Here is a 14,525-nt window from a genome sequence, read left to right on the forward strand (position 1 = left end):
TTGTGTCTTGGAATCTATCCTTCTTAACTAATCTTACTTTTGAGATTGTTTAAAAGTAATTTTAGATAATGAGGAGGGTAGGTGAATTTGGAGGACAAAGCTTGAGAAATGAAAGATTGGCAATGGATGGTTACCAAGTGCAAAACTCCTTCAACAGAGGTAACCAAGAAATTACTGAAGGTATGTCTTTTGAAGATGGTTTAAGGTGCTTAAAGGCAAAATTTGATGTTATGATGTTACAAGTTCAAATGGACACAATTATGCATGAAATTGAGCAAGGGAGGAATTTTAATACTTTTAATTCTTATCATGTGATTTGTGACTTGTGTGGAGGTTATCATGCTACTAATACATGTATGCAAGCACAAAATGTGGATTATTATGATGAATTAGAGCATTACAATCCTTGTTTTGATCGATATAGTGCTAATGCTTATGGTTGGGATAATCATGGTACTTATAGTGATTCTTCATATTTTTATGATTACCAATCTGAAAATGTCCAATATAAAGCAAAACCATCTTGGGAGTTAGCTATAGAAAAGTTAGCTAATGTGACTTCCGACCGTTTTGATAGGATTGAGAAAAGAATAGATGAATTAACTTCTCACTTTGGCAGAATAAATGAGCAATTGAATGCATTGTGTGAGGTTATTTCTTCTAATAAATTGCAAAATGATCCTAGCATGAATGGTAGGAATGTTGTATGTGAAAATGGATTGCATTTTGATGAAAATGATGAATCTCAATTGTGTTTCAATGAGCAAATATCCATTTCACATGATAATATCTTTGGAACTAACTTTGAGCCTCAAGAGGTGAGTTTTAATGACTCATTTTTCACCCCTCTTGAGGAGTGCATTGAAAGTGTAGGTTCTAAGGGTATTGCTGCCCAAGATACTCTCATGGCATTCCCGTTGGTAAGTTCTCAAGTGGTGCATATTCAAGGTAATATTTATGAAACACTTGGGATAGGTAAGTCAATTCCATTTCTCCTATCATTAGATCATGTGACTTTTGCTATAAAGTCACCATTTAATGATCCACCACGACCAAAAATGGTGGATTATTCGTTAACTAAGCCTCCTTGAAAAATGAGGTGAAATAGTCAAGCTATTGACTTTAAAGAAGCGCTTATTGGGAGGCAACCCAATGTTTGTTTAAGTTTATGTTATTTTGTGGTGATTTTATGTTTAAAGTATATGTTTGAGTTATTTTGTTATTTTTCATTTGTAGGTATTGGAAATGGAAGCAAAAGTGACCAAATGAGGTGAAAAAAGCGAAATTTGATCAAGGAACTCAACCCCTCAATTTGAGTAATTGTTGTTTTTGATTTGTTAGAAGGGGTTAAAATGCATATTTTGATCATTTTACATGTGCATGCATTGAGTATTTTTGCAAACAAATGATCTATGATGCATTTTGGGAAATTGGGGTATTATTTGTAAATTTTCAAAAGTTGAATTTCTGCTAAAATTCGCAGCAGAAAACGCGTTTCTCAAGAAAACGCGCCTCTGAGTCGCGTGTTTACAGAATCGCGTTTTCGATTCTGCACCTGCAGAACAGAAAACGCGCCTTCAAAACGCGACTTGAAGTCGCGTTTTTATGGAAGTCGCGTTTTGTTGCCTGGATCAAAGATAAAAACGCGCCATTTAAAACGCGACTTCAAGTCGCGTTTTCTCACAGAACCGCGTTTTCAGTACTGCAACTTTTGGGAAGAAACGCGCCTACAAAACGCGATCTGAAGGCGCGTTTCTACTCGCGTTTTCTGAGCACCTTTTTTTTAAAAAAAAAAAAAAAAATGCAGCTTCCTTGATTCTCTTTTTCTTGCTTTTCGCTCCATATATTTTCTTGTAACTCTTCAGTTGCTTATTGGTGTTTATTTTTCTATAAGGTAACATCACACCACAAAGGTAGGAATTACGGAATCGCCGTTAATAGTTTATTAAAGCTTGTTATCACTTTTTGTTTCTCATTTTCCATTTTTAGGTTTATATCACTAATGGTTACCCAAATGGAACCATGAAGCCGATGTAAGACAAGCGAACAACATACCTTGCAAGCTTCATATTATCACAACAATAGGGGAAGTATTATTATTAATTGATTATTTTTTTATCATTGATTTTCCCTTCTTACACATTGAGGACAATGTGTATGTTAAGTGTGGGGGGAGAATTGAGATTATATATATTGTATGTGATTGAATTATTAGTTGCAAATATTGGACTTGTGTTAAAATTCAAAATTTTTTTAAAATCTTGTCCAAAATTGCAAACTTGCCCCAAAAAGTTTCATATTTTTTCGATTTTATCCAAGGGGTACCAAGTTCCATACCATTAGTAGTTCAAATTCCTTCTACAATTGAGATAAATATATGTGATTTGGAAATTTCTTTTCTCATTTAACTTGGAAATGACTATTATGTGATTATAATTTTTGCATTTGTAGGAAAGTATATCTTTTAAAGTGGAGAAAATTATGCCTATATTTTTTTGCATATTTGATGAAATTGTTCTTCTCTTTTATTGGATTTTATAAAGTTAAGTGAATAAAATATGGTCCAATAAGTGCAATACTCTTCTGCAATGATTATTCTTTTGAGGAATTTATTATTATCTTTGCTGTAAAAAGAAAAAAAAATGAAAAAAAAAGAAGAAAAAAAAAAGATCTATTCTACTCCAATGATTCTTGTACTTAGTAACCGGGAGTCTTCATCTACAAATGTCGACTTTCGCGTAAAACGGTACTTGAATTAAGAGTATGCAAAGCAACTTGAGTATGTGAAGTGTTGAGTAACCGGTGATCTTCATCTAAAAATGTCGATTCTCGCGTCAAAAGACACTTTCACAACTTAAGTAATATTTAGCTACGTTATATGAATAAATATCTGTTTAAGTAGAATAAGAAATGATCATGAGTTTAGGAAGCATATTATTGACCATATGAGTTACTTGCGTATGAAATTAAGTAAGAATGAGAAATTGAATTAAACTTGTTATAATTACGGTATAATTGGCTCTCCTTTACTTGATATTATGAGTACTTGAACTTAATTGAATAATTGCATAATGGTTATTTACTTTGTTTTGAGGAAATGAAGTTGAAATGCTACATATGTTTATTTTCAAATTTTGGATCATTGTTGGTTTGTATTTTTATTGCTTGAGGACAAGCAATGGTTCAAGTGTGGGGGTATTTGATAAGAGTTTATTTTACGTATTTTTTGTGTGTTTTATTAGTTAATTTTGGTTTGATTATTTAGTTTAATAACTAAAATAACTAAGGTTTTGGTAAAAAAACTACATTTTATGTTAAAATGGCTAAACATTGCATTTTATGGATTTTTATGGTAAAAACTTCATATTTTGTAGGTTTAATGATTCAATCATCAATTGAAGTGCATTGAGAAGATATTTGAATGATTGAAGATAGATTAAAGTGGTGAAAATAAAATATGAAGTGTAAAAAGGAAAAATGCAATTTGAATCAAGAAAAGTCAGGTTTTGACAACTCTGACACGTTTTGGTATTTTGACTATATCTGGAGCTACACAGATCGGATCAAGGTGATCTTGGTACCATTTTGAAGCTAAGAGATATATCTACATTTGGTATGAAGACATCAAAGTCCAGTTTAGCCGTTTTCATAGTCCAAAAGTTGAAATACCGAAATTCAACTCAGCTGTCCAAAGTGGAAAACAGAGCTCTGACCAGTGTTTAGTATTTCGATCATATCTCAGGCTACAAAGCTCAGATTTGGATGATTCTTGAAGCATTGGAAAGCTAACTCAAAGGGCTACAACTTTGGTGTTTTACAAAAAATCCAGTTCAGCCTTTATGATAGAGAAAATCGCAGCTGAAGTAAGGACAAAGTGAATACGCGAGTACACAAAACGTGACTTGTAACCGCGTTTTGTGTAGGCGCGTTTTCCGGCCGCAATTCTGCAATTTTGCTCAGTCAATTCTCTTGTGTTCTGACTACTTTCCAGCTACAATCTGCAAGAGAATTCGGTGCACATGCTTTAGAAGACAAAAGGGCAAGAAAGTTGGCATATTTTCAAGTCAAAAACAATGGCTATTGACTATCTTAACAATTTCAGATTTGGAAATCAAATGCAGCAAGTTTGGACCAATGGAAAAGGAGCTTTTGGAGCAGTTTATATAGGGAGCAACCAGGACATGCAGAGGACACGGGAGAAGCTTGAAGAGTGCAGAAATGTAGTTCTTCCATTTCCTTAGTGTAGGATAGTGTAGTAATTGTAGTTCATCCATTCTTGTATAATGGCTAGATTAGGATGAAAATGGAGATGAAGAAAGAGAAGTTGAAGCTCAAGTGACATGGGTTATCTCTTCTCCAACTCTTTATCTTTTGTATTGGATTCTTAAATATAGTTAATATGCAAGTTCTGGATTTTGTGTTTAATATGTGTCTTTAAAGTTTATGCCTAGAGTTATGGTTGAACTTGCTATATTTTGTTAATGATGTTTATTTGGTTATTTGGTCATATTATTTTGAGCAAGTTATTTATTACTTTTGGTTATCTAATCATGATTAATTGGCCATTAATTATGATAATCTTAAGGTGTTAAGTTTGCAATGAAAATTGGAATTTAACACTAGTTCAAAGAAGTGATAAGCCTAGGGAGTACACTCACGAAAGTAGAGGTGCACCTATGTGGCTTAAGTGACTTGTTTCATGTAATTTCATAAAAGAAATGAACTTGTAATTAATTTCATAACCACGAGAGTAGGTATGGCTTAATTACAAGTATAGTTGATTCACTACGAAAGTAGGTTTCACATACATTAGGAAATTACGCCATAACTAATCAAGATAATAGCATTCACTTAACCGGTAATCTCATTTGCAAGAGTAGTAAGGAATTCCATATCTCTAGGAGCTTTCTAGTGTTATTTTCTTAAATTTTATATTTGTGGTAGTCTAAATAATAAAGGAGTTTGAAAACATCGGTAATTGCATTCTTCCCTGTGGGATCGACCCGATATATACCCTAAACTACTAGTTGATCTGTATACTTGCAGTGAACGGGTGTAATTCGGTATTTTTTAGCTTGCACGTATGTAAAATACCCGTCAATAAGGCTCAAAAAAATAACAATAAAGAGAAAAAAAATGTTCCATGCCCCCTGTCCCTCCCAATATCAAACGTGTTATCTTGTTTTATTTTTCTCTTTATCTATTATTATTACTATTACTATATTAAAAGTATGGCGAGATTTGGCATTATAAGTTGTAAGCACTTTTTTTATCTTAATTTATGCTGTTTCCATATTACCCCAAGTTATTGTATTTTAATTGTGGTAATAATTAAAATATGAAACATTACAAATGAATATATCTCAATAATAATGGTAATTAAAATGAAAAATTCCCTATTTAAAACTATTTAGCGACCCTCACATTTCATCTCCAATTTTTATGTGCATCAAAGTTTCTTATTCGAAACAATTTCTTACTCAAAATAGTTTGACCAACTTCATTAACCACAATTTTAAGATTGTAAAAAAAATATTAGTATAAAAAAATAGATGCTCTTAGAACAAAAGAGAATAAGAAAAGAGCCCATATTCATTTGGAGAATCTTGATATGAATATCATGAGACAGGTACATAATTATGTGCCTTCTATCAATATAAAGAAATACTAAAAGTAAAGCAAAAATAAAAGAATCCAACTATTACTATCAATTGAAACTAAATAGCCATTTTAAGATAATTAAGCTGTATAAATCATTATATTATTATCAACCACAATAACACTTAGAAAAAATGTCAATAATCCAAATTCAACAATGCACCTCATATTATTCAATTCAAATTCATAAAATTTTTTGTGAAAAGTTCAATTGGAAAGATATAAAGTAAAATGTTCATGCGAAATTGGATATGAGCACGATTCATATATTTTATTCTTAAATAATTAATTCATTCTAACTATACAATTGCATTTCATTTGTCTTAGCAAGGGAAAATAATATTTAAAATGTTCATACAATTTTTTTTATTTCTTAAAATTTATTGATTTCATCATAAACTTAACTTTGGGGTTTATTTTTAAGTAAGAAAAGGCACGTCTAGACTCTGGTTCATAAACGAGCTTTCCAAAAGGGTAAAGAAAGGGGTGAGTGTGGTGAAAATTATTAGAATGACAAAATCTAACTAATCAATTTATTTATTCTAATACCCCTTTCGAAATTGATTTTACGATTTAAGTCTTTATTTTACTAACAATTATGAATTCTATTTACTAGGCTCACACTTGACATGTATGCATATATTTCCTGTTTAGCAATTTTTTTTGTACAATATTTTTAAAAAATAATATTATGATTTTATGGTAAAAATATTGTGAGTATACAACAACTTTGGTGAAAAATAACCGAATTAGGAATTATTTATCAAAGCTGAATCCATAATTTACCGAAAAGATCAACATAAATTAAAAAAAAAGAAAACTCAAAATAAATTCAAAAATAATTGATCAAAGAGTTCATATTTAGATGGACTTTGGAATAATAATTGGTTAACGAAAATATGACATGTTTTATTATCAGGTAAACAATCAAATTTCACAAATATATATATATATATATATATATATATATATATATATAAAAGACATGTTATATTTGGGTTAATATAATCACGTGCAAAGTACGCGAACTATTGCTAGTTTATTAAATGGATTGTTGATTGAATTCTTGTTGTTAATCTCAAAATTAAATTAAAGTCCTACTTCATTGACATAAGCAATTATAATAACGTGCAAGATTAATCAAAATAATTTGGCAGTATGGTGTGATTAACCCGGTTGCGAAATTAGTGCCGCTAGATGTATTAAAAGATTGTTAAGAGCGTAATTAATGCTGTATTATTCAAACATTTGGACTAATGACTAAGTGCAATGGAGTCGTTTTCTATAATTTTTTTAAAAATAATCCAAGAAATGTCCATTGACTATTTGTCCTTTCTTTTCTATATACTAGCAATCTATCACCAGAGCAAGAGAAGAGCACTCGATTGTGAGGTTTTGCAGTTCTTATCTCCTTTCACATTTGAGAGTTGTCTCATCTCTAAATTGAGATCTCTGCTGGTTCTCTTATTAATCTTTGATTAGATGGCCTCCAATACTATAGTATTACTTGCATTTCTTCCGCTTTGGATCGGATGCTTTCCGTCCAATTTTCAATTTAGTTGAAATCACAAGGAGTTATGATGTAGGTTTTTAAATCAAAAAGAATTAAATTAAACGTTTGACAAAATACAAGAAGTTTTTGAATTTTACCCTTTAAATTTTGATTGAGATATGTGATTCCTCTGTTTTCCCAGACAATAAATATATTAAAACTTTATCATCTTATATATTAATAGGTTTTAAATTATAGAAATTACATATATAAGTGATATTCCATATATAACTAGGAAGATGTGTTGTTATTATTATTCAAACTTTTAAAATTTTCAAAAATTATCAAAATTATAGTACGACAAAATTTTATTATTTATAAGGTTATGTGAAAGGTCAAAATATTTTTCACAATATTTTAAAATATATAAATACAAAAAAATTTTAAATTATACATATAATCATGTATTATACAAGTATATTATGAGTACTTACCAACTAAGATGCTAAGTTTTAATCATTAATAAAACATTTTATTATTATTTCAAATAAACTTCCTAGTATTGGTTTGGTATAAGTTTTTTTAAGCAAAATAATACATTTGCGCCATAAATTAGTAAGTTTTGGTCATTAATCAAATTTACTATGTTATAAGTAAGAATTACTATTTATGTATGAAAACTTACTATTACTTGAACTAAACTTAGGTGGCGTTTGGTTCGCACATCGGAATTGGATTCGGATTCAGAATCGGATATCTTGGGTTTGGAATGAGGTCATTCATTCCAATACATTTGTTTGGTTCAAGTACCTGGAATGTGTATCATTACTATAGTTGATGTTTGGTTCGTCTTCTCTTTCGGAATGGAATATAATAAATATATTATAAATCACATTGTAAATGATAGTTATTGGCTCTTTGTAAATGAGATATAAGAAATTTTTACTAATTAAATATATTAGTATAAATGTATTAGTAAATTTAGTCTAACTGATTAATAATTTCTATTAGTAAACATGTATAATTATTAGTATAATTGATAATATTAATTATATTACACAAATTAATATACATTATATAATATATATAACTAATATTATCATTATTATAAGTTTGTAACTAATTAAATTAAATATTATATATATAATTAAATATAAATATACAAATGTTATAATATAAATATACAATTATAATTATATAATATATACAAATATTAATTATACAAATATTTTATATAAATGTAATATATATTACATATTAAATATAGTTGTTATTATATATTATTATATTTAAAATAATAATAATAATAATAATTATATAATTTATTAATATTACATACATGTATATATTATAATTATACGCACATATAATATACATTTATAAATATACATATATATTATAAATATATTATTATATAATATTAATAAATTTATAATATATATTATATAAGTATAATTATATTTAACTAAATAATTATAATATATAATTATATAATATAATAATATCATTATTATAAGTTTGTAACTAATTAAATTAAATATTATATATAATTAATTATAATTATATGAAAGTTATAATATAAATATATAATTATAATTATATAATATATAATATATAAATATTAATTGTACTAATATTTTATATAAATATAATGCATATTAATTAGATATAGTTATTGTATATTATTATATTTAAAATAATAAATATAAATATAAATATATAATTTATTAATATTATATACATGTATTTATTTTAATTATATGCACATATAATATACATATATAGATATACATATATATAATATATTATAATTATAATATTAGTACATTATATAAATATATATTATAATTATTTAGTTAAATATAATTATATTTATATAATATATATTATAAATATATTACGGTATATAATATTAACTAAATATATATTACGGTATATATATTTATATTTAACTAAATAATTATAATATATATTTATATAATGTACTAATATTATAATTATAATTATAATATATTATATATATGTATATATTATAATATATAATAAATATAATATATATAAATATTAATTATATCATTGTATAATTATAATATGTAATTGGATTTTTTTCTTGGAATCAAACTTGGGAATCGGACAAAACCCACCCAAATACTTGGGAATGGAGAAACACCAAATTTTTAGAAATCATTCCAAGATTTCAATTCCCATTCCAGTGAACCAAACACCATTTATGGGTTCATTCCATTCCCCGAATCCGATACCCTCTTACCAAATGCCAAAAGTATGTTTGGGATATAAAATAGTAATTTATTTTTTAAAAAAGTAAGTTTCATCTTTATTCCAATTTACCTTTTGAGACACAAAAGTTACTAATTATTACGGTTAACTTACTATTTTAGATAAGAAACTTGCTTCCTTATTTTTAGGCATTATCCTATTTAGGTGAATAGGTCAAACATGTAATCAAATAGTCGCTAAAAGTATAATAACCTGTTATATCAGATAAAAACTGTTTAGTTACCATAACTATAGTTACTACAACATTTTCCAACTTCTATTTGTACCATTCAAGCAGTTGGACTAGTGGATAACGCATGTGCAGTGGGTCTTTTTTTCTTTCAATCATCCAAGAAGTATCCAATGACTATTTGTCATTTACTTTCTGGACACTAGCAATCAACGTGCAGAAAAGGGGAGAGCACTTATTTTTGAGGTTTTGCAGATCTTTCTCGTCTCCTTTCATATTTGGGAACTGTTTCATCTCTTAAATTGAGATCGATACATTCTGGTTCCCTTGTTGATCTTCCTTTTATTAGATGGCCTCCACTAGTATCACTTGTATTACTTCCATCTTGGATGATCTGCAAGCGCTGGATTATCCAGAATTTCCAAATTGGCCGCAGAAGTACCTGAGACGCATGAGACACATGCGAAGATATCTGAGAACATTTCTTCTGTGTGCGAGAAAATACAGCAACCATGATGTGCAATTACTATTTGACAACAAAAAGAACCAGGCAGATAATCATCATGCAAGCCTAGAAGCTCTGGCAGTTCGGATTGGAGATGTTATTCCCAAGTGGGCAAAGGAGATCCAATCTTCTGATCAGCCTTGGAAAGTGGTCCATGATTTAGAAAAAGACATGGAATCCTTCGAACAAGAAATTTGCGAATGGTACGTCTTTTTCTTGGGTTCCTCGTCACGGCAGTCCAGTAATTCGGTCGTTCGAAAAGATGACCTTATGGAATTCATGGATTCTCTTCTGGAGAATCTAGTGAATTATCTTCCAAGGAGTCGGCTGCCACATCAAGTTGGACTAATTAAAGCCCTTGAAGAGAAGCTGGCGTTCATGAAAAACTTCATCCGTTTTCTCACACTGCATGGCGTTGAAAACACAGAATTGGGACCTTTGTTGGTTCACACTGAAGCTGTGGCTATCAATGCAGCAGGCCTCTCTTATAAGTTCCAGTTTAAGAAGGGTTTCGGATCGCCCAAGGATATCAAGGAAAGCATTTCGGAACTGCCGCAGAAGATTATTCCTGTTGAACCGCAAGTCCTTGAGACTTGTATCAAGGCCCTGATTGCTTCAAAATTATCAAGACAATCATACGGAGATACAGATGAGCGCATATTGAGAGACTTCTACCATTCTCTCCTGTGTAATCTTTGGGAGAAACTAAAGCATGGTACTTGTCCTGTGATTTTGCGTCAACTACAAATGTTTTACGAGGGGCTCAATTCCTTGAGAACCATTTTGAAGGAGAAGCCAAAGGAGTTCGATGAGAAAGTAAGAGATCCTACTCGAGTCGTGAAATGTTATGGAGGAGATTTTATTTCCCCACTCTCTCTGAATGCAATCAAAGACGCCATACAAGCCAAGGATATGGATATCGTGTGTTCTGAGTTATTGGAAATAATTAAGCTCATCGATGCAGTAATCACAGAGAAGTGTCCAGAATCATCATCATTCACTTTTCCTACGACCAATGGACTGGGCTTTGTTGATTCCCTTCTAGAAAAGATGATGGATGTGACAAGTTCTGAGGCCGGCTCGATTGCTTTGATCGATCATCCAATTCAAAAAGTCCAGGAAGTACTTGTTTGTTTACGTTCTTTGCTGTGGAAAATTGTGGAGCTGCAAAATGAAGATGAGGAGGTCCAGGCAATTTGGAATCGTATTGTTGGGGTGGCATACAGGATAGAGCTTTTTATTGACTCCTTAATAACTGGAAATATCTTAGATTCTTCTTCAATGTCCATTCATTCCATTTTAGAAGAAATGAACATCATTAAAGCTGCGGCCTTGAAGATTTGTGATAGCGACAGACTTGGTGGAAAAGTTAAGGAAGTAACGAAGAGATTCAATCACATGCCACAAGAAGGAAGTAAGCCAATAGTCAATGATGTGGTGGTGGGATTCGAGGATGAGACGGCATCGATAATCAATGGACTCAGATATGGATCACGCCAAGTGAAAATTGTTTCCATTGTGGGTATGCCGGGATGCGGTAAGACAACTTTGGCTAGAAAAGTGTACAATGATTCTTCAGTGAATTCCCATTTTCAAGAGCGTGCTTGGTGTACTGTTTCTCAAATATATCAAAAGAGAAATCTGTTGCTTCAAATTTTGACTTGTATTGAGTCCAAGCTTCCTGAGGATGTTTTTAAGATGGGTGAAGAAGATCTGGCTCTTCAAGTCAAAAGACGTTTGCTGAAAAACAGATATCTCATTGTTTTGGACGATGTATGGGACATTGATGCATGGAACGGATTGGAAGCCTCATTCCCTGATGATGGAAATGGAAGTAGAGTTATCTTGACAAGTCGGCTCCGTGGTGTTGCTCCGCAAGCCAAACTCGACCATGAACCGTATTCTCTTCCTCAACTCACTCCTAATGAGACCTGGGATTTGCTAAAAGGGAAGTTATATCCTGGACAAGATTTGGCTCCTCCAGAACTATGTGAAATTCGACAGCAAGTCGTGGAAATGTGTCAAGGACTACCTCTTACGGTTGTCATTCTTGCCGGAATTCTCTCAAGGATGGACCGATATGGTTGGAAAGAAGCTGTGGAAGGTTTAAGTTCAAGGAATGTTTCTAGTACGGAACAATGTACCGCTACATTAGAGCTGAGTTACAAACATTTACCTGATACTTTGAAGGCATGTTTTCTTTATTTTGGAGCCTTTCCAGAAGACCATGAACACAATACCAAGAGGTTGATTTCTCTATGGGTCGCTGAAGGACTTGTTCAAAAAACTCAGCTCAAGAGATCAGAGGATGTGGCAAATGATTACCTGATGGAACTTATTAGCAGAAGCTTAGTCATAGTTTCGAAACCAAGATCCATTGATGGGGTCAAAGCTTGTCGCATTCACGATTTGTTATATGAGTTTTGTGTGACAAAAGCCAAAGAAGAAAAGCTTTTGCAGCGGGTACGTAGGTATGATGACTTATCTGCTTTCACTGTGCCATGCTACCTACGCCGCTTATGCATTATTGATTCTAAGCTCGAGCACTTTGACAACTTGAGGTTATTTTCTCCTGCCATACGCAGTCTATTATTATTCAGTCACGATGAAGACAGTATTAGTTTTGACCTTCGATTCATTTTTCACATCATCAAACTTGTCAAAGTGTTAGATTTGAGCCAAATTGGACTCGACCCCTTTCCTAGAGAGGTAGAACTGCTTGTTCACTTGCGCTACTTGGCAATTCTTGGTCGAGGTAAAATCAGTCTCCCATCATCAGTATGCAATCTCCCGAATTTGGAAACTTTGATTTGGCGAAATTCTTCAACTCATCGTTCAGTTTCACTACCAGATACCATATGGAACCTGAAGAAACTAAGGCATTTACAACTAATTGATGAGGTCGATAAGCATTATTGTTTTTTTTTCCCTAGAGACAATCTTGACAACTCGTCACAGTTGCGTGACTTAGATTTCTTGTCCTGTTTGTCTCTCGATCCTGAGGAAAACATCAGCAAGCTGTTGAGAAAGTTTCCAAATATCCGCAAGCTGAGATGCTCTGTCAATCTGAAGCCAGATGTTCAATATCATGTAGCAATGAATTGTCTAAGTCAGTTGGAATCACTCAGTCTGAGTTGCGTTATTTACGGCGGTGACCGATATCAGTTAGATTTCCAATTTCCTTTGACTATTAAAAAATTGACCCTATCTTATTTTCGCTTGCCATGGAGCAAAATGGCAGCAATTGGAAATCTACCCAATCTTGAGGTGCTCAAATTACTCAAACAAGCCTTTGAGGGGGAAATATGGGAAATGGAAGTAGAGAAGTTCCCTAAAGTTCGTTTCTTGAAATTAGCTTCCTTGAACATTGTGAAGTGGACAGCCTCCTCCGAGTATGAGTACGAGGAGCAGTACTATTTTCCTCGTCTCCAGAAGCTAGTATTGGATCGCTGTGGAGCGTTGCAGGAGATCCCTTCTTGTTTGGGAAATAGTTATGCCCTTGAAATAATTGAGGTGTCAAAATGTCCCAGCTGTACCAGTTCATTGGAGGAAATTCAGGAAGAGCAAAGAAGCAATGGATATACCGATCTGAAGATCCTTACCTCATAATGGACGATTGATCTTCTCAAGTAAGTTTTTTAAGTCCTTAACTTATGTACTGCTACGGGTTATGTGTATCTGTTTAGCATCAAGATCAAGTTGTTCTTTTTCTTAATAGTTTTTCTTTTTCTTTTTTGTAATTAGTACTGGAAAGCTGCAAGTTTTTGGAGGAGATCCCTTCTTGTTTGGAAAATCTATCAACTCTTGAAATAATTGAGGTGTCTAAATGTGCCAACCGTACCAGTTCAGTGGAGCAAATTCAGGAAGAGCAATTAAGCAGGGGAAATACACTGATCTGAAGATCCTTATTTCATGATGGATGATTGATCTTCATTCTACTTTTCTTTTTTAATCCTTTACTTCTGCACACATACTGGTTATGTTGTATCTGTTGAGCATCAATCAAGATCAAGTTGTTCTTGTTTTCTTTGCAAGTTTCTTGTTATTCCTGTGACCGAATCTTGTATTTTTTCAATAGTAGTGCTGTGCTCGCACAACTGAGTTTGCAAATTTTCCAAGAACTTATTGGTTTGAACTTTGAATTACAATAATATTCTATTGGGAGATTTCCGGTAGTTAACAAAATAACTTTTGATACAAGCATATACCAAAATTGATACAAGCACATTCCAAAATTGATTGTTGTACAAAATGAAGGAGGAAACCCAAAAAAAAAAAAATTCTTAAAACCCTCCCTAGATTCTTTCTGTTAACTACTAGACTTTAGATTCGAACCTTGAATCTAACATCAAGGAGAAGCCAAGTTAAGAGAGTTAATTGTGCTAACTTCACTTGAGCATCGT

The 14,525-nt window shown here is 31.7% G+C and overlaps 1 protein-coding gene and 1 long non-coding RNA gene across 2 annotated transcripts; both read left to right on the top strand.

The window, feature by feature from the left end:
* Positions 1 to 9,966: 9,966 nt before the first annotated feature.
* Positions 9,967 to 13,222, top strand: LOC113756239 (putative late blight resistance protein homolog R1B-17). The gene is made up of 2 exons (XM_027299997.1): positions 9,967 to 13,023; positions 13,217 to 13,222. The coding sequence occupies exons 1-2, from the start codon at positions 9,967 to 9,969 to the stop codon at positions 13,220 to 13,222; spliced, it is 3,063 nt and encodes a 1,020-aa protein (XP_027155798.1).
* Positions 13,223 to 13,255: 33 nt separating this feature from the next.
* On the top strand, positions 13,256 to 14,156 carry LOC113756240. Its single transcript, XR_003465878.1, has 2 exons — positions 13,256 to 13,751; positions 13,867 to 14,156. It is a non-coding gene; the product is annotated as an uncharacterized LOC113756240 (long non-coding RNA).
* Positions 14,157 to 14,525: the final 369 nt, after the last annotated feature.

This window comes from Coffea eugenioides, unplaced genomic scaffold (genome assembly GCF_003713205.1).
Source record: "Coffea eugenioides isolate CCC68of unplaced genomic scaffold, Ceug_1.0 ScVebR1_2110;HRSCAF=3077, whole genome shotgun sequence".
NCBI classification, from domain to species: domain Eukaryota; kingdom Viridiplantae; phylum Streptophyta; class Magnoliopsida; order Gentianales; family Rubiaceae; genus Coffea; species Coffea eugenioides.

Bases quoted from the DNA above. Each gene is read 5' to 3' on its own strand.
- LOC113756239 (XM_027299997.1), top strand. From the start codon at position 9,967: ATGGCCTCCACTAGTATCACTTGTATTACTTCCATCTTGGATGATCTG.